The following is a 21,025-nucleotide window of genomic DNA, read 5'->3' as shown; positions in this document are numbered from 1 at the left end:
ATCTGGTAAAGATGCAAATGAGGATGATAAAGATATCAACTAATGACACTTTTTCCTTTGAATTAAGGCCAATCTAAAAAAGAAGATGTGGTATGATTGCCAATGAGACAACTTTCCACAAAAGACCAAAATGACACAGACATTAACAACTATAGGTAACTGTACGGCCTTTAACAATGAGCAAAGCCCATACCACGTAGTCAGCTATAAAAGGCCCCAATAAGAAAATGTAATACAATTTAAACAAAAAAAACCAACAGCCTTATTTAAGTAAAAACATTAACGAAAAACAAATACTATGTAACACATAAACAAACAATAACCACTGAATTTACAGGCTCCTGACTTGGGATAGGCACATACATAAATAATGTGGCCGGGTTAAACATGTTAGCAGGATCCCAACCCTCCCCCTAACCTGAAACAGTGGTATAACAGTACAACATAACTACGAACTATAAAAATCAGTTTGTTTTTGTTTTTGTTCCAATAAAAGACTATGCAGTTGACCTTAATGAGACATCAACCCAACACCAGTTCATAAATGAAATAAATAATCCTACATTATCTCTTTGTTGAAGTCCATGTAATTGCCTTTTTAAATTTCTTACTTCCGCTTTATTTGAACTTTGGTGGATAGTTGTCTCATTGGCAATCATATGACATCTCTTTAACTTCACAAATGGACATTTGTGCATAAAATTTTCAAATCATTGTTTTCAAATCAGTCTGATTTAATTATCATAAATTTACATGGCAACAATTTAAGTTCTGTATTTTTTCTGCCATCGAGTTCAACACCAATTATTACTCTGCATGTGTAGAATCATAATCATGTTAATAATAACCATGTTTCATGGTCCAAAGGTCTCCATCCTGTCATTTGGACATCAGGGACTGCAGATCATTAGCCTTGTTTCTTATGTCATCCATCTAGTGATCATACTGCAGAAGACTGACTAATCTTCTGTTTCTTGTCATTGGTAACAATCATGAAACATCCTTAAACTACTCAGTTTTTTTATCTGCTTTCCTGAGTTCGTCCTTCAGATTTCCTCTGTTTATCAGTATCAGTCCTACCAGGATTAATAGAGATCCAAACCACCATCGCAATGACAAAGTCTCATCAAATAACAACAGACCTACAAATGCCTGGTAAAGAAATGAAGTATTGTTAGTAAACTGATATTTCCTCTGAAATATTGCTGCAAAAGATTTCCCATTGATTAATTTTTCAAAGTGCAAATTCTAATGTACTTTTGTAGAATACATACAAAGGGGAGTAATACTGTAATTCAGGAACTATAAATTACATTTGAAATAAAACATCATTCAAAGAGGAGGATATTTATTGTAAGTATACACTTGCCCCTTAAAAACTTCAAAATTAGACATATAAACAAATAATATAACATAATAGGAAACATAGATAATATTTTTCAATTTGTTTTTGGGACACTGTCAATAAATGAACATGAGACAAAATCTGTCCATAAAGTAACATTGCTGCCATGTGTGCCATTGCAACAGACAAAAATCTATTTTTGTAAGCTGATTGATATTAAACTGATTATCACCAGGAATCTTATACTGATACTTATAGTCTTGTACACGCTTTTTTTTCATTAATTGGTTCAAGTAATTAATTTTGAAGGTAGAGTTATATCCCTTGGACATAAAATTGAGAATGGGAATGGGGAATGTGTCAAAGAGACAACAACCTGACCAAAGAAAAAAAAAAAAAACAGAAGGTCACCAACAGGTCTGCAATGTAGCGAGAAATTCCCGCTTTTATAAAAGTATAATTTCATCAACAATCCAGTTCAAATCTCATTAGTCTATGTATTGATCATACTGCCTATTTACAAGTCTGGATAACAAATGTCAGATGAATGACATCCATATATTATATAGTGTACTTACTGTGAAAAGGAAATTAGAAGCTGTATTAGTGACAGTAGCCTCCACTGATGATGAACAGTACTGTAAAGACTTGGTAAAGAATGTCCACATCACTCCATTACATACAAATATCATCAGGAAAAATAGCACTTGTATGTACACACTTATCTGAAAAGTAATGGAAATGTCCCTTGTATATATAATGTACAATAGACAATAAATTTAAAAAAAACAAAAACAAAGATAGACAGACAGCTAAGGATGAAATTGCCATCTACATGATCTACTTTATATTCTCCAGGTAACTTTTACTTAACATGCTTAACATCCTATAAATTGTGTATAACAATCCATCAGTAATCTGGTAACCTTGTCCAGTTCTAGATAGGTAAGATGGATGCTCAAGAATGTGATGGACATCATGTTTAACAGCTTACCTGTGAGCAGTTCTAGATAGGGAAGATGGATGGTCAAGAATGTGATGGACATCATGTTTAACAGCTTACCTGTGAGCAGTTCTAGATAGGGAAGATGGATGGTCAAGAATGTGATGGACATCATGTTTAACAGCTTACCTGTGAGCAGTTCTAGATAGGGAAGACGGATGGTCAAGAATGTGATGGACATTATGTTTAACAGCTTACCTGTTGACACTTGTCATTTCCTGCTAAGAGTAGACAATAAGACAGTACAATATCTCCACTCATAGCCAACTTGGCAAATGTTGATCCCAAGGAAGCCATTACTCCTGCCATCACAGCCAATGTCAAACCATGGCTCTGCCTTAACCATTGCATTTTTCTTCACTACAAAATAAATGGCTATCACCATGATCACTGTTTCACTACATTGAATTCTTCATATCAATAGGAGAGGAAAGGAATCTTCAGAGTATGTAAAATAAATGAGAAAACTCTTATAAAACTACCAAGGATATAACCTATATATCCAAGCAACAATGTCATTATAATGTTGCTCATCATATTGACAGTTGCTTGAAACACATGAAAGATTAAGCTGGGACTATAAAACAAACTATATCTACAGGACAAATTAGTTATCATGAAATTGAACTTCAATCAAGCTACAGATTCAAACATTTTTTTGACCAGTTTTGTTTTCCATTAGATATTTTTTTTTATAAGGAAGTGAACAGCTTACAAAAAATGTTATCAAAGCCATCATCAGCAATAGTTATCAACAACAGAATACATGTACATTCATTTAACATTCTGAAAATTATATTAAGAATAAAAGTGGAGCTCCCCCCACCTCCACTTTTCTATATTTACATAAAAACAATGACAATTTTAGATTTGGAACTTTATCTTGCTAATACAATAAACTGTTGACACAGTGATATGTCTCACCTGTAAGCAGAAATCAGAAAATGACAATTTGAGAGACATCAACATTGCTAATAAGCATGATAAGTAATTCATAGTCATGATAGTTGCATGCAGAACCAAGACCTGATGTACAAAATGTAGCAAGGCCTTCAATCGTCATCAAATATTATTGCAACTTTATAGAAAAATATCATTGATTGTTTACAAGTTCCTATCAGCATATATATATCATGTATATGAAGGACTCAAATCTATGGCAGATTCATAATCTATGGCAAATGTGACGTCATGCCATCCCAAATCTATGGCAGAGTTTTTACAATCCTAATCTATGGCAAATTTTGTTATTTCCCAATCTATGGCGGATTTTTGTTGTTTCCTATCCATTCACTATAACTAAAGTAATTGCCTTGAAACTAAATGTGTCTTCGGACGATGACGAAAACGAAGACAACATCAACATGACAGCATTAAAAGACGCATAAAATTTTTTGCAGCTGTATAAAAACTTTTCGTATGGCTGTATAAAAATGTTTCCTAAGGGTATGGATAGTAAACCCTACATTGACAGAAACAAGTGTCTTGTGTCCCAGATGACCTCACTTACAAGACCTACCTATAGTATTTATTGTTAACTCGTTATCGTCCTGACCATGCATGAAATATTTGCCAATGAACGTTAAACAACCAACAGTCAATCAATATTTTTGTAATATATATGTTTGTGTTATGATATTCATGATATTTGACAAATCAATGGGTTTTTTTAAAATCTTTGTTCTTCTTCAGTTTCAGAAAACCATCAACATACTGATGTTTACTTTCCGGCGCATGTGTGGTAAAAATTTTCAAATATGTATTTATAAATATTTAGTTTAACATAGATGTTTTCCATATTTTTGTTTATAGTTATTAGTTATATTATTTATTTTTTACAATTTTTCTTTGTGGTGTTTTTAGATTTTTCGTATTTATTTAGATCTTTTAAATATTACATTCAGGACATTAGTGTAACCCCATTTTTTATTTTTTATTTAAGATAAAAACATGATTGCCTGATTACTTCAGGTGTGGGTATGTATAAAAGGATGTTATCAGAATATTCACACTAGTACTTTTCAAATGTGCACTTCGTCCACTTTCACAGACAACATTTAAAGTTGTCTTTATACATTTCTTTACATTGAGTGACTGACTTTGTGAATAAAGTTCTGTGAGTTTTTACCAAATTTATCTAAATAAGTGGGTGGACACTGGGCGCAGACATATTGAAGAATCGCGGTGAATATTTTTTTTAAACGGGTCTCACTAATTAACGACAACAACCGACAACAAGCGACAAGAAGACTATTTAGCGACAAGAAAACATTATTTTTTTTATTAGATATGTGAGGAAGGAAGAGATTGTGAAGTTTATATTAGTATATTGGTAGATGAAGAAATTAAACATTTGAGAAGAAGAAAGAGATTGAGCTTCTTTTTTTTATTTTTAAATATGAAGAATATGTATAAGATAATGTATGTAATGTTATATATATATCTGTTTTCATCAAAGTCAAAGTATGAATAAACGTATGGATATATATAGGGAGTGGGCATAATGGAATATAATATTTTGATTCATTTGCTTATTACTATGCTCTAAGTGTACTCTTGTTGTGTTAATTCGATGCTTTATTTGTAGACTGACTCTCAGCCACGCTTTGCAATCTTTATTGTTTAAGCTTTTCAAAACTCTCAGTCCGGCAAGACTTTCATTGCCACACATGCACACTGATAAAGAATTGAAGAGACAATTACCATTTGTTGAGACTTGGACAGGGTTTCTTTCTTTAAGAATCATGCTTTGTTCACTTTGATATTTGTCTAGAACTGAAGTTACCCTGTCTTCAACCAAAGAGTTCATTGCAGAATATGTATAGCCTTTGTCTCCCCAATAATTTGTGTTAGTGGTTCTTTTCTTAGCAATATTTTCTCTAACGTAAGGGTACCCAGATTGCACCGAGTACCCAAATTGCACCTATTTAGAAAAAATAGCAACGATAATCTTACAAGATTTCCTAGAGACTAATCAATTTGTATTTTTATTATTTAATACTATGCACGTCTTTCAATATAGGTAAACATATTTAGATATACACAAAACGTTCACAGTATTTATCAACAGATGGACTGTTTACTGAAAAAGCAAAATGTTCGAAAACGTCATCATGCGACGTCATCAAAACGTCATCTTTCTAAAATTAGCAAATACAATATATTACGAGTATCCATTTCGTAAAATATGAAGAGTAAGCATGGACTAATATCCAATTGTTCAAAATATTTGAAAAAAATAAACAAAAGCTCGGTTATTAGACTTTTAACTATGTGAATTTAAGCATGGATGCAATTTGGGTACTCCTCATTACAGAATCATGGATAGTTTGAAGGTTGATTCAAACCCATTTTTTGTATGACTCAATATGAATTAAAAATTAAATTGGTGTAACTATACAATAAAGAAGGATAGGCTACAAAATAAACACAGTATGGACATTTTTTTCTGAATCATAAAAAAACGTAGGTGAAAAAACTGTCAAAATAGGTGCAATTTGGGTACCGTCACGTTACATGATTTACGCCATCCGTCAACAAATTTTTACTTGCATAAGCTTCTAATCTACTAATAGAAATTAAGATCATAGTCAAATTTATGATCATTTGTATGACAACATTGTGTACATATGAAATCACAGCTTTTAGTCTGACTTAAGATCCGAAACTGATCTTTCGTTAATTTCTGTCATTTTTGGTGAAACCATGTTTCACATTTTTCACAAAACACACACATTCGAGTGCAGTTTTTTTAACAGTTACCAAATGGGTGTGCCATTTTTAGAGTGTAAGACTAATATTGCAGGGTATAACTTCCCTTACTATTTCCTTTGCCCAAGAGGAAAACCCGTCAGTATCCCAAGGGATTCAGTTTGGCACGGCGATGTGACAAAATAAGTGCGTTTCAATATTTACCCTTGTCCAAGGAGATATCATGAACGGACGTGTCCACTATCGGTGCATTACGTTTGCGCGCATTACCATTACATTTGCGCGCAAAAATCATTACGTTTGCGCGCAGCTTTTGATAACATTTGCGCGCATTTTTTGACAGGTAAACTCAGGTAAACTCAGGTAAAATACAGAAAATAATACTTATTTATTCATTAAATTGTTCTATTTTTACAAATATAAGTACCCCTTTCGTTAGTATAAGTCTCCTGCTCACCAACGAGGAGATGGAAGTCGGATTTAGTAGATATAGGAAGATGTGGTATAAGTGCCAATGTGACAACTCCCCATCCAAATAACAATTTATAAAGAGTAACAACAAGCTATAAATGGTTCCAAAATTACAAGACTTAGTGTAAAACCATTCAAACGGGAAAACCAACGGTCTAATCTATATAAAAAAACAAGTTACAAAAACACGTATAAATTACATAAACAAACGACAACTACTGTACATCAGATTCATGACTTAGGCCAGGTGCAAACATTTGTAGAGGGATTAAACGTTTTAATGGTACCAAACCTTCTCCCTTTTTCTGAAACAATAGTATATAACATCACAACATAGAAAAACACGCGATAAAATATAAGGCTTAACTAATCAAAAACGTAACACACTATGAACGAATAAATTTGATCCCTAGATTCTTAATTTTGCGCAACCAACTTTGGCTTAAATGAAAACGGCAGCAGTCTTTTCTAGTATCTGGAAACACAGATTTAAATGCATCGTGCATTGCGATTTTAAAGTCAACATGTACGATCCTTGGTTTAAACATATTAATGTTTCTGTATGTACAGTACGAAGATATCATGTTGAGCTAAACAGTGTAAATTTCATCTGTTTTGGATGGTAAGAGAGCAAATACTAGTTGTACATAATGCCCCAATATAAGTACATGAAAAGTGAAAAGTTGTTCAAAATATTTTGTACAGTATACTGAAAGTTCCGTCAATGAAAAGTTATTATTTAATTATGATTTAATTTAAAATTATATTTTACCTGAGTTTACCTGTAAAATGAATGCGCGCAAACGTAATCAAAAGCTGCGCGCAAACGTAAAACATTTTAATCCCCAAATGCGCGCAAACGTAGTATAGTATAATTATAATACTTTTAATATGCATTTATCAAAGTTCGAGTTGTTACCTTTTTTCCCTTGCCCAAAAGGAAATTGAAACCCTGTACCAAAGGGTTCGTTTGACACCGCGCAGTATCAAAGACGTACAAAGTAACTGATTTATTAGTCAAAGGTAAACCGAGTTGCGTTTTAGATTCTAGCAATTGCACAGAGCACGTACTTTTGCGAGAATAATACTGAAATACTGACAATTTACTATATACTAAACATAAAAGTTGAATGGCTTCAGTCAGCTTGGTATAGCAAAGGAAATGCACACTCTATAAAATTTAAACAAAAACAAAAAAGGTCAACTGTCCTTTGGAGGATTTATTGAAACAAAAACATGAAATATGTTTCCTTTCTAACAGTATAATTCATTGTTCTTGATCATAAGAACAACACAAGATGAGGCTTCACCCTAAGGTAATAACAGTACACACAATGTGGAACATCAATGGAGATTTACGACGCGCGTGTCCCCCGTTTTATTGCTACAATAACATCCTTCAACTTTGTACACGCGTCAGACTATACAATTACACGCGCGAGAATAAACTTTAATGAGGCAATAAACAAATAAAAAGATGAAAACATTCACATTTCAGTTTTTTTTTTACTCTTGTTTGATTTCAGTTCTTTGTATTTTGTCAATATTTTCAGGACAATGATGCACAAATAATTCATTTTGCGAGCGAAATATATATTGCACGCTGAAAAGAGTTTTAAAAAACAAATTATAAGATAAATAATATGTTCTAAAACACAAGGAAAAGTAATCTCATAATACAATAATTAAACGTAATACTGGCTGTTATACAAGGTTTTTTTCAAGATTTTTTCAAAGTTTTTATTAAATCAGGAAAATCAATACAAGTATAATGATGTCTTCCCCCACATTAACATGATATTACATCACATGAATAAATATATATTATGTATGACAAAATATCAAATCAAGGTTAAATGAATAAAATTATAAAGATTCAAAGCATAATTGTATGTAATGGCATATATTTTTTGTATCATCAATATTTTGTGGGTTAAGTAAACTAATAATGGTTTCCATAACCTTTTCAGGGCACAGATCTTGTGAATTAAAATTTAGTTTATTAAATAGTTGTTTTCTATAATTTTCAAATTTTTTGCAATAAATAAGGAAATGTTTTACATCTTCTATTTGATTGCAGTTAGAGCATATTCTGTTTTCTCTCTTAATTTTTGGTCTGAAATATCTACCCTTTTCAATCAAAAGAGGGTGGGAACTAATTCTTAATTTTGTAAGATTTCTTGTTATATTAGGAGAACATTTATAAGATAGATAATTTTGCAATTTAAATTCTTCTGAATAAATATTGGCATAGAAATGTAATTTATTGTCTTGTTCAATTGAACGTAATTTTTCTAGATTATGCAAAGTGTTATTAGAATGTTGGTTATTAATATTTTCCTTTAAGTTCTTTAAATTGAGATTATTGTCTCAGTGTAAAATTATATTTTTCAATAGAGTTAGAGATAAATTTGTGCCATGAGCTGTGTCCATCAGTATATAATGAATGATCTAATTTATATGTTTCACTCATTCCCATCAGTCACGTCTCAGTCCTTACAGCTGAACGGACGTGCTGGGTCAGCTCTCCTTTACCCGCTATCTTCGATGAGGGTTTATTGCTAGATGGTCAACGACATACTACTAAGATGACAGAAACCAATCCATGCCGTACAGAGAGACGTAGTAGTTGGCGTACCCGCGTTAACATGCCTCCAAAACCATTGTCTATTATGGGGAGTGTCATGCCGATTAACGTCCGAGGGCTGTATCCTAGGCTGTTGGGTGATACGACCTTCATTTTCCTGCCTCACGGCTTGGGTCCTGATAACGCTTCCTGTCATCTTTAGAACTACGTCCACGATTCATCTACCAGTACTCCATCATCGAGGCTAGCGGGCTGCCAAGCTGACCAAACTGGCCCTGAAAGCAGCCGTTGTGAAGAAGTAAAATCCAAAATAGTCAACAAACCAAAAACAACTCACCAAAACCAAGATGGCGGCCTCCATTCGGCGTCCTTTGCTACCCGTTCCTGACCCACGGCACAAAATATTTAAATGCTCACCAATCGTCTTCGGGCACCGAGCCGACCGTGCGAGGGCTGAAAAGCCAGTCAAGGTCGTTAAACACTTCCATATATATATATGTTTCACTAAGCAATCTGTCAGATGGAAGCTGTTATACATAACAGAGGATAAAATAAATATGTAAATAATGTTTCATTTTTTTCTATCAATTTTAACTTTGTTGTCGCTAAAACTATTTTCTTTTGCATATTCTTTTAATATTTATTGCAATAATTAATTTTAATTAAAAAATATATGTTTTCTTGTCGCTAAATAGTTTCTTGTCGCTTGTTGTCGCTAAAATAATTCTTGTTGACGCTTGTTGCCGCTAAAATTCTTGTTGTCGCTAATTAGTGAGACCGTTTTAAACGTTCGGAATTTTCAGACGATGTCGATAAAATTCATGTACAAACAAGAGAAAACTGAAAGCCATCCAGCATGGCGGATTTATTTTTGACAAGTGCAGCTTACTGCAAGATTTTGCTTCATGCAGCCAAATATCCACACTGTGCTGTCAATGGTGTACTTTTAGCTGAAGAACCAAAAAACAAAGATCACAAACATATACGATTTGTTGACTGTATTCCACTGTTTCATTTGTCTTTGAGTATAGCACCGATGCTGGAGGCTGCTTTGTTGCAGGTGTAAATCTGTTTACATTTAAAATTTAATCAGCTAAGGAATATCTTTGAGTACATTGTAGTCAGATTATGTCAGAAACTAAAGGATTTGATTAATTGTCATGATTTTGATTTCTCTAGACTCATAGTGTTTCAGATCTGGATAAATATTTTATCTCTTGAACAGTTGAATATATTATTTATGTCATTCTTACTCTTTTCGCTTACAGTCCATACGTGTACATAATAATCATTTGGGGTACAACGATTTCCAAAGAACTTCCCAAAACGCAATATGAACCAGAAAACCAATAGTTAACCAGATAACCGTATTTTACCTTTTTTATTTGACAATAATATCAGCGCGTTCCAAAGTAGTTGGTATGCGACGGAATTCCACCGTCTATGCCATGTAGAGGTACCGCCTTCTTTCACTTAATCACAAAAGTATTTTTGTACATTTTTTTATGTGAGGAAATGTCTAAAAATATCTTATTTACGCTAAATATAAAATGAGTCAGAACTAGATAGTAAATCACTTGTGTTTCCTATATAACAAACATAAGATGTGTCAGTCATTTTTATTAGTCGAGTCGTTATAAATATTTTATTCAAACAAGTAACAGTATACATGCATTTTTCAGTCTGAACTACTCAGGCTTTTCACTATACGGTAGAATTACGATAGCTGTAGGCCCAGGGGAAAATGAAACCCACAAGGATTTACAAAACAATGAAAAGCAACAAACGGAGATAAAAGTACAATATCGAGAAAAATTGGAGGATTTTGCATGATTTTGCGCCGGCCTCTAGGGGGCCTTGGCAATAGCCTCCTACTTTTAGTGAAAGTGCACTCTACTTAAAAAACCTTTGTAAGCAATGTTATATGAAATTGAGTTATTTGACAATTTTTTTTCTCTTATAGATTTAAAATAAGATTAAACTTCAGGAATTAAATTTGTGTGTCTTAAATACAAATTCTTTGTACAACAATATGGTGGAAATATTTATTCAACTTTTAAGAATTATTTCCACCAAACTGTTACATACCAGGATCGAACTGTCATTCCTGAGGTTAAATTGTACTTCAATTGTCGAATTGAGTAAAAATTACATATATATATATATCTTTTAAGTGGTAGACTTTATCATCCAATAAAGCAGAATTCCTCAATTTGATCAGTCAAGTTTTCGGGTAATATCTGTTCGTGGGTTCATATTGAGTTTTGGGAGATTTCAGGAAATCATTGTAGCGTTCATCATGTACATTTGTACATGTTCTTTTTTGGATTCTGTGTTATGAGTGATTTTCTGATTTTGCCAACCTCAGTTAGGCATTATTGACATGAAAGATTTACCCATTGAACCCTATAACACAGACATCAATTTTAAGCATATTCTTTGTTTAACTGGGGGGCCTAGCTCCAGAGTTAACGGAATCATTTTTCTACCAAAAAAGTTATAGGGTACACATTCCCAATTTATTTATTGTGTAACTTATTTTGTAATTCAACCTTATTTTAATTGTGTGTATTCAAATTACACAATAAATATTACAATTTACCCTTAGACTGGCTTAGTTAAATAGAGTGTATTTTCAACTTGCATAATTTATTTTGTAATTTAACTCTTATAGCAATGTACAGGTTGTGTATTTTCAGATTGAAGCCTACAGAAAGAGTATAGGATGTGTGATTATAGTTTTATTGTGTATTTTCAGATTGAAGCATACAGTAAGAGTATAGGTTGTGTGATAGCCGGATATTACCAAGCCAATGAAAATCTTGACGATAATGTGTGAGTTACAATTTTCACAGCAATTCATAATGTCCTTTCATTTATTAAAAAATCTTCAATGGCCTGTAATCCCTTAAATTCAATTATTACATGTATAATTAACATGACTAATGCAATAAAATATTTGAAGTTCCTTTTTAGCTCACCTGGCCTATAGGGCCAAGTGAGCTTTTCTCATCACTTGGCGTCCGTTGTCTGTAAACTTTTACAAAAATCTTCTCCTCTGAAACTACTGGGCCAAATTTAACCAAACTTAGCCACAATCATCAATAGGGTATCTAGTTTAAAAATTGTGTCCGGTGACCCGGCGTACCAACCAAGATGGCCACCACAGCTAAAAATAGAACATAGGGGTAAAATGCAGTTTTTGGCTTATAACTCAAAAACCAAAGCATTTAGAGCAAATCTGACATGGAGTTATAGTGTTAATCAGGCCAAGATCTATCTGCCCTGAAATTGTTAGATGAATCAGACAACCCGTTGTTAGGTTGCTGCCCTTGAATTGGTCATTTTAAGGAAATTTTGCTGTTTTTGGTTATTATCTTGAACATTATTATAGATAGAAATAAACTGTAGACAGCAAAAATGTTCAGCAAAGTAAGATCTACAAATAAGTCAACATTACCAAAATAGTCAATTGACCCCTAAGGAGTTATTGCCCTAGTCAATTTTTAACAATTTTTCGTAAATCTTAGTTATCTTTTAGAAAAATCTTCTCCTCTGAAACTACTGGGACAAATTAACCTAAACTTGGCCACAATCATTATTGGGGCATTTAGTTTAAAAAGTGTGTCATGTGACCTGGCATACCAACCAAGATGGCAGCCACGGCGAAAAATGGAACATGGGGTAAAATGCAGTTTTTGGCTTATAACTCAAAAACCAAAGCATTTAAAACAAATCTGACATGAGTTAAAAGTGTTTATCAGGTCAAGATCTGTCTGCCCTAAAAATTTAGATGAATCAGACAACCTGTTGTTAGGTTACTGCCCCTGAATTGGTAATTTTAAGGAGACTTTTGCTGTCTTTGGTTATTATCTTAAATATTACTATAGATAGAGATAAACTGTAAAACAGCAATAATGGACAGCAAAGTAAGACCTAAAAATAAGTCAACATGACCAAAATGGTCAATTGACCCCTAGGGAATTATTGCCCTTTTAGTCAATTTTAACAATTTTCATAAAATTTGTAAATTTTCACTAACATTTTCCACTGAATCTATTGGGCCAAGTTCATCATAGATAGAGATAATTGGAATTAGCAAGAATGTTTAGAAAAGTAAGATCTACAAACACATCCCCATCACCAAAACACAATTTTGTCATGAATCCATCTGTGTCCTTTGTTTAATATTCAAATAGACCAAGGTGAGCGACACAGGCTCCTTGGAGCCTCTAGTTTTTTCATGTGAATTAATTTTAAACCAAACAGGGCATGCACATTAAGTCTTTTTCTAAAATCCATCTTTTTGATATATATATATACTTTGCATTGTGTGGAAAGTTGACATAGAAATTTAGATATGTCTTTTCTCCTTTCAGATTAAACAATGCAGCAAAAATAATAGGAAAAAGAATCTATGATAATAACCCTGATACTTGTATTTTTATAGTGAGTATTTATTGATCATTTGATAGTCTATATATATCTTTATGGTATTAAACAGAAGTTTATATAGCATGTACATGTAATAAATAGCAGTGTTCCAGCTAGGCCGTTTTCAGAGGGCGCCCTGTTCCCTTTTTATACGACCGCAAAATTTGAAAAAAATTTCGTCGTATATTGCTATCGCGTTGGCGTCGTCGTCGTCGTCATCGTCCGAAAACTTTTAGTTTTCGCACTCTAACTTTAGTAAAAGTAAATAGAAATCTATGAAATTTTAACACAAGGTTTATGACCACAAAAGAAAGGTTGGTATTGATTTTGGGAGTTTTGGTCCCAACATTTTAGGAATAAGGGACCAAAAAGGGCCCAAATAAGCATTTTCTTGGTTTTCGCACTATAACTGTAGTTTAAGTTAATAGAAATCTATGAAATTTTGACACAAGGTTTATGACGACAAAAGAAAGGTTGGGATTGATTTTGGGAGTTTTGGTTTCAACATTTTCGGAATTAGGGGCCAAAAAAGGGCCCAAATAAGCATTATTCTTGGTTTTCGCACAATAACTTTAGTTTAAGATAATAGAAATCAATGAAATTTAAACACAATGTTTATGACCCCAAAAGGAAGGTTGGTATTAATTTTGGGAGTTAAGTTCCCAACAGTTTAGGAATAAGGGGCCAAAAAGGGACCCAAAAAAGCATTTTTCTTGGTTTTTGCACCATAACGTTGGTATAAGTAAATAGAAATCTATGAAATTTAAACACAAGGTGGTTTATGACAATAAAAGGAAGGTTGGTATTGATTTTCGGAGTTTTGGTCCCAACAGTTTAGGAATAAGGGGCCCAAAGGGTCCAAAATTAAACTTTGTTTGATTTCATCAAAATTGAATAAATGGGGTTCTTTGATATGCCAAATCTAACTGTGTATGTAGATTCTTCATTTTTGGTCTCGTTTTCAAATTGGTCTACATTAAGGTCCAAAGGGTCCAAAATTAAACTTAGTTTGATTTTGACAAAAAATGAATCAGTTGGGTTCTTTGATATGCTGAATCTAAAAATGTACTTAGATTCTTGATTATTGGCCCAGTTTTCAAGTTGGTCCAAATAGGGGTCCAAAATTTAACTTTGTTTCATTTCATCAAAAATTGAATAAATGGGGTTCTTTGATATGCCAAATCTAACTGTGTATGTAGATTCTTCATTTTTGGTCTTGTTTTCAAATTGGTCTACATTAAAGTCCAAAGGGTCCAAAATTAAACTTAGTTTGATTTTAACAAAAATTGAAATCTTGGGGTTCTTTGATATGCTGAATCCAAACATGTACTTAGATTTTTGATTATGGGCCCAGTTTTCAAGTTGGTCCGAATCAGGATCTAAAATTATTATATTAAGTATTGTGCAATAGCAAGTCTTTTCAATTGCACAGTATTGTTATCTTTCTTTGTCCAGAATAGTAAGCAAGAAATATCTAATTGCCCAATATTGTGCAATTGCAAGAATTTTTTTAACTGAAGTTATCTTTCTTTGTCCAAAATCAACTTAAATCTTTGTTATATACAATATACAATGTATATTCACTTTTTACTACCAACTGATAAATTAAAATAATCTTTACCATTCAGTGATAACAAGCAGTTTTTTAACATCTTAATATTTTATGATGTATTTAAATGAGTAGTTATTGTTGCAAACTCCATTAGAAATTTTAATTGAGATTAGTTTTGGAATAAGGGAAAGGGGGATGTGATTAAAAAAAATTGGGTTCAATTTTCTCATTTGAAATTTCATAAATAAAAAGAAAATTTCTTCAAATATTTTTTCGAGAGGATTAATATTCAACAGCATAGTGAATTGCTGTAAGAGGAAACAAAAATTTTAAGTTCATTAGAACACATTAATTCTGTGTCAGAAACCTATGCTGTGTCAACTATTTAATCACAATCCAAATTTAGAGCTGAATCCAGCTTGAATGTTGTGTCCATACTTGCCCCAACCGTTCAGGGTTCAACCTCTGCGGTCGTATAAAGCTACACCCTGCAGAGCATCTGGTTACAGTTTCCAGGGCGCCCTGCCTTTTTTGAAGATCGATTGTATATTAATTTGTTCGTATTGATATGATACGCTAATTACTAAATTTTACCTGGGGAAAAGTTTATCACTTTGTTTACGACCCCAAGCTAATCAACGGTTACAACTGGTGTCATAATCTGTTGTTATAGGTAATCCGTTTATGGGATGGATCATTAATGATCATCAACATTAATTTGTTCAAATAGAATCGGTCAGTCGGCAATTATCCTTGAAGAAATGTGCATACATCAACTTGGGCACAATTTGCGATGTTTACCGTAGTTTCATGGAGGAAACGTAATGACAGAAAGTTGAAAACCATAATAAACTCGTTGAAGACATTGTTTTACTTGTTTTCCGTGAAATAAATAGAAAATTCAGACGTATTTCTCATTGACTGCCTTCATTTCTAATACGAAAATAACAAAATCGGCCGCCATATTGTGATCCTATTTATATCATATTTACGTACTGTTTATAATCCTTCAAAGAAGGAGCACACCCGAATAAAGAAAGATAACTCAATCTGATTTTTCTCCTAGCATTGAGTAACCCATTTACATATATTCCAAAATATGTCTACATACTTCTTGCTTAAGAATATATATGTTTAGGTATTTATTTTGAGTTATGGGAAAAGTTAAAGAGGGTCTTATAATTTAGTAGCAGTGTTAGTAGGGTGCCTTGGTTATCTTTTTCTGTATTCTTTATTTTTGATACAACTTTTCACTGTTGCTATATATATATCCTAAAATTGTGCATTTACTGAGCACAGCTGTTTTGTGCTGTATTGCCATTAAGCACAACAGGGAAAGAAAGGTGAAACTTGTAAAATGTGGCAGACCATAGAAACAGAATAAAACAGGTGACCTTTCAAATTAAAACATACTGCATATAAAGTTCAACTGTGCCAAGCAATGATAAAAAACTTGTGTGACAAGCTGCTTGACAAGTTTTTCAGCCTTAAAAGTAGAAAGATAGAGTTCTATATGGGCTAATGATGTTGTTCTTGTATAACCTGTGATTCAACAAATAAACACAATGTTTGATTAATATCTTTTATTAAAATATGCCCTTTTCATATTATCATATCGTGCGTTAAATGCCCTTTTTAGCTCACCTGGCCCGAAGGGCCAAGTGAGCTTTTCTCATCACTTGGCGTCTGGCGTCGTCGTCGTCCGGCGTCGTTAACTTTTACAAAAATCTTCTCCTCTGAAACTACTGGGCCAAATCTAACCAAACTTGACCACAATCATCATTGGGGTATCTAGTTTAAAAATGTTTGGCGTGACCCGGTCAACCAACCAAGATGGCCGCCACGGCTAAAAATAGAACATAGGGGTAAAATGCAGTTTTTGGCTTATAACTCAAAAACCAAAGCATTTAGAGCAAATCTGACATGGGGTAAAAATGTTTATCAGGTCAAGATCTATCTGCCCTGAAATTTTCAGATGAATCGGTCAATCGGTTGTTGGGTTGCTGCCCCTGAATTGGTAATTTTGAAGAAATTTTGCTGTTTTTGGTTATTATCTTGAATATTATTATAGTTAGAGATAAACTGTAAACAGCAATAATGTTCAGCAAAGTAAGATCTACAAATAAGTAACATGACCAAAATGGTCAGTTGACCCGTTTAGGAGTTATTGCCCTTTATAGTCAATTTTTAACCATTTTTCGTTAATTAAAGTAATCTTTTACAAAAATCTTCTCCTCTGAAACTACTTGGCCAAATTAATCCAAACTTGGCCACAATCATCTTTGGGGTATCTAGTTTAAAAAATGTGTGGCGTGACCTGGTTAACCAACCAAGATGGCCGCCACAGCTAAAAATAGAACAAAGGGGTAAAATGCAGTTTTTGGCTTATAACTCAAAAACCAAAGCATTTTGTGGAAATCTGACATGGGATAAAAATGTTTATCAGGTCAAGATCTATCTGCCCAAAATTTTCAGATGAATCGGTCAATCAGTTGTTGGGTTGCTGCCCCTGAATTGGTAATTTTGAGGAAATTTTGCTGTTTTTGGTTATTATCTTGAATATTATTATAGATAGAGATAAACTGTAAACAGCAATAATGTTCAGCAAAGTAAGATCTACAAATAAGTCAACATGACCAAAATGGTCAGTTGATCCGTTTAGGAGTTATTGCCCTTTATAGTCAATTTTTAACCATTTTTCGTAACTTAAAGTAATCTTTTACAAAAATCTTCTCCTCTGAAACTACTTGGCCAAATTAATCCAAACTTGGCCACAATCATTTGGGGTATAGTCAATCTTTAACCATTTTTCATAAATCTAAGTAATCTTTTACATGTGTCCGATGACCTGGCCATTCAACCAAGATGGCCGCCACGGCTAAAAATAGAACATAGGGGTGAAATGCAGTTTTTTGCTTATAACTATGAAACCAAAGCATCTAGAGCAAATCTGACAAGAAGTTAAATTGTTAATCAAGTCAATATCTATCTGCCCTGAATTTTTCAGATGAATTGGACAACTGGTTGTTGGGTTGCTGCCCTCCAATTGGTAATTTTTAAAGAAATTTTGCCGTTTTTGGTTATCTTGAATACTATTATAGATAGTGATAAACTGTAAACAGCAATAATGTTCAGCAAAGTAAGATCTACAAATAAGTCAACATGACCTAAATGGTCAATTGACCCCTTAAGGAGTTATTGCCCTTTATAGTCAATTTTTAACAATTTTCATTAATTTGGTAAATTTATGTAAATTTTTACCAAATATTGTTCTCTGTTACTAATGGGCAAAGTTCATGATAGATATAATTGTAAGAAGCAAAATCGTTCAGTAAAGTAAGAACTTCAAACACATCACCATCACCAAAATACAATTTTGTCATGAATCCATTTGTGTCCTTTGTTTAATATGCACATAGACCAAGGTGAGCGACACAGGCTCTTTAGAGCCTCTAGTTTAGGATTGGTACCCTGCCCTTTTGAAATCCTAGCTGGAACACTGAATAGCAAAGATAGCCAGGAGAACACAAATGATTTAATATGCCTTATAAAAGTCCTAAATAAAATGGCAAAATCAAAATCTCAAACTCATCAACAATTTATGGAAAACAACTGTCCTTTTCCTGACTGGGTATAGGCATTTCCTTATGTAGAAAATGGTGTTTCAAACCTGGGTTAAATGCAGGACTTCTTATATTTGAATATATTTTTGGCGAGAGAAAAATATATTTTAATTGGTCAATTATATGCTGAGAGTCAGAAACTTAGGAAATAAAAAAAATCTACAAAATGAGAGCACAGTATTAAAGAACAAACTCTAAATAATAAAGTGGATTCATATTAATGCAAGTTTAGCATGAAAAATGTCTGACACTTTTCCAAAAACATTTCATATATATGAAACTTTTAAAAAATATATTGCATATATGAAACTTTTCCAAAAACATTGCATATATACAAACACATGAATGACATATCTTAGTTTAAATTGCATCACAAATTTTATAGTCAAAGAAACTTTGGATTAATGTTTGAATAATGTGAAAAATTATGTGATGATGTCCAATATATATTATGCATGGTTTCAATGTATGATTTTGTTTTTCAGGTTGATAACAATAAAGTATCGCCACTAGCAGTGTCAGAGGCTTACAATATATACACATTTAAAGAATCAAATTGGGCCAAAACTGATAAAAGGTATAGATATGTTGACATTTTCATACTTAGAAAATTGTGAATACAGGTGACCATATTGTTGGAGTGTTTTCAATTTAGTTAAGTTTAAGTTCTGCTACTGATGTCAGAACACTTGGCATGAAAAAAAATGGCATGTGTCTTGCATAAATCTATTTGATTCATTTCTTGACATAAACCAATTTAGATTTGCATCTTGACATAGTTCAAGGACTGGTGATGAGTTTTCAGATAATGGTCAATTTTACTAGTTGTTTGATTTGTCACCATTTATGTGTCTATCTAGATAGACAGACCCAACAACATTTGCAGTGGACATCTACTGAAAATTAAAGTGTATATTTAAAAAGTTTGAATCACATTGAGTATTTTGAGTTTTGAAGATGTCTGTAGTGGTTTATAATTACAGTTCATTGGTTAAACCTATGATGAGAGTTGTACATACTCTTGTACATGAAGTGAACTTTAATTTCCAACTTTCAAATCATTTCCACCTTTTCATGACCATATGAGGGTTTTGAACAAAAGTTTAAAAAAAAAAACAATACAAAAAACATAACTAAAAGATTGAACACTAAACGAACCAAAAACAATTGAAGGTGGTGATCTTGGGTGCTTCAGAATGGGAAGCAGATTTTAACAATGTTGTACTGTATGATGAATTAAACAATTTCAAATAAAGTAAAGTTGTACAACAATTTTCTATCAAAGAGAATGTTGTCCATTTTTGAAATAAATGCTACAAAATGACTTTGTGATATCCAATTTTATGTAATAAAAAACCTTAATGTCTATTCTTTTGATGGTTGCGCGCTTGAACAGGAAGTAACAAATGTATGTATACATTGTAGACCAACAACAGACGAAGAAACACTAGAGTTAAGCAGAATGTTATTATCTACGCCAGATTCCTACAGACAGTTAGTTGACTTTGATAATCATTTTGATGATCTATCTAAAGACTGGAGAAATTTACAAATAGCAGAATATATAGACAGATCGACATGATACCTATAGATTAGATAGTATATGTTGTAACTTCATTTGTGAAACCGACATGTTTGTTATTTGTGCCTCATCACTTATTATTCTGTGTTCGTTTTGAAAGTCTTCATAAATTTACTTTAGATAAGACATGATAAGACATATTAGATAAAATTGCTAACTTACAGGAATATTTGATTCTGATTTCCTAAAGATTTTTCTTAAAATACTGTAAATTCCGAAATTAATGCGAGGTTTTTATTATTGCGAAAAATGCAACAGAAGTTGTAAATGCAATAATTAAACTCGCATTTTGAAATATTTCATATGAATTAACAGATGATTTTTTCTCAAAATCTTAAAAATTAAAATCTCATTTAAGTCTAAACTGACAAAATCGCAATAATAAATGCAAGCAGGGTTGGCAAAGTATTACCCGCCTGGGAATTCCCGGGTGGGAAAACCCGGGTTTTCCCGGGCTGGGCAATACTCCCAGAAATTGGTAATAGTGGGCAATACTGGGCAATATGATTTTCTATGCTTATTTTAACACTAAATAGTAAAGACTTGGTACAGTTTCATAGTATAACTACTAAATATATACTTTTTATACAGATAACCATTGACAGTCATTTCTAGAAGATTGAAATGTCAATTTCATTCTCTTCTCTATAAATTCTATATGTAGGCAGAACAGAAGATTTGTACATTTAAAGATACCTTTTTAATTACCAAGCATTG

The 21,025-nt window shown here is 32.7% G+C and overlaps 2 protein-coding genes across 4 annotated transcripts; one reads left to right on the top strand and one right to left on the bottom strand.

Annotated features, from left to right (window-relative positions):
* Positions 1-747: 747 nt before the first annotated feature.
* Positions 748-4,548, bottom strand: LOC134723681 (transmembrane protein 42-like). 3 transcript variants are annotated; one of them, XM_063587240.1, is made up of 4 exons: positions 4,434-4,498; positions 2,547-2,708; positions 1,924-2,070; positions 748-1,152 (listed from the first exon to the last, which is right to left on the bottom strand). In XM_063587240.1, exons 2-4 carry the CDS (start codon positions 2,697-2,699, stop codon positions 1,009-1,011), a joined length of 444 nt encoding a protein of 147 aa, XP_063443310.1. In that variant the 5' UTR covers positions 2,700-2,708; positions 4,434-4,498; the 3' UTR covers positions 748-1,008. The 3 variants fall into 3 exon arrangements, with proteins under 3 accessions (XP_063443310.1, XP_063443312.1, XP_063443311.1); XM_063587242.1 differs by having other exon boundaries at positions 4,448-4,469; XM_063587241.1 differs by having other exon boundaries at positions 749-1,152; positions 4,477-4,548.
* Positions 4,549-9,932: 5,384 nt separating this feature from the next.
* LOC134721715 (ER membrane protein complex subunit 8-like) lies at positions 9,933-20,498 on the top strand. The gene is made up of 5 exons (XM_063584893.1): positions 9,933-10,177; positions 11,876-11,952; positions 13,497-13,566; positions 19,212-19,303; positions 20,152-20,498. The coding sequence occupies exons 1-5, from the start codon at positions 9,974-9,976 to the stop codon at positions 20,306-20,308; spliced, it is 600 nt and encodes a 199-aa protein (XP_063440963.1). The 5' UTR covers positions 9,933-9,973; the 3' UTR covers positions 20,309-20,498.
* The last annotated feature ends 527 nt before the right edge of the window (positions 20,499-21,025 follow it).

The sequence above is a fragment of the Mytilus trossulus genome, chromosome 6 (assembly GCF_036588685.1).
Source record: "Mytilus trossulus isolate FHL-02 chromosome 6, PNRI_Mtr1.1.1.hap1, whole genome shotgun sequence".
Lineage (NCBI taxonomy): Eukaryota > Metazoa > Mollusca > Bivalvia > Mytilida > Mytilidae > Mytilus > Mytilus trossulus.
The sequence above is the reverse complement of the archived record's forward strand: the minus strand, read 5'-3'. Positions and strand labels throughout refer to the sequence as shown.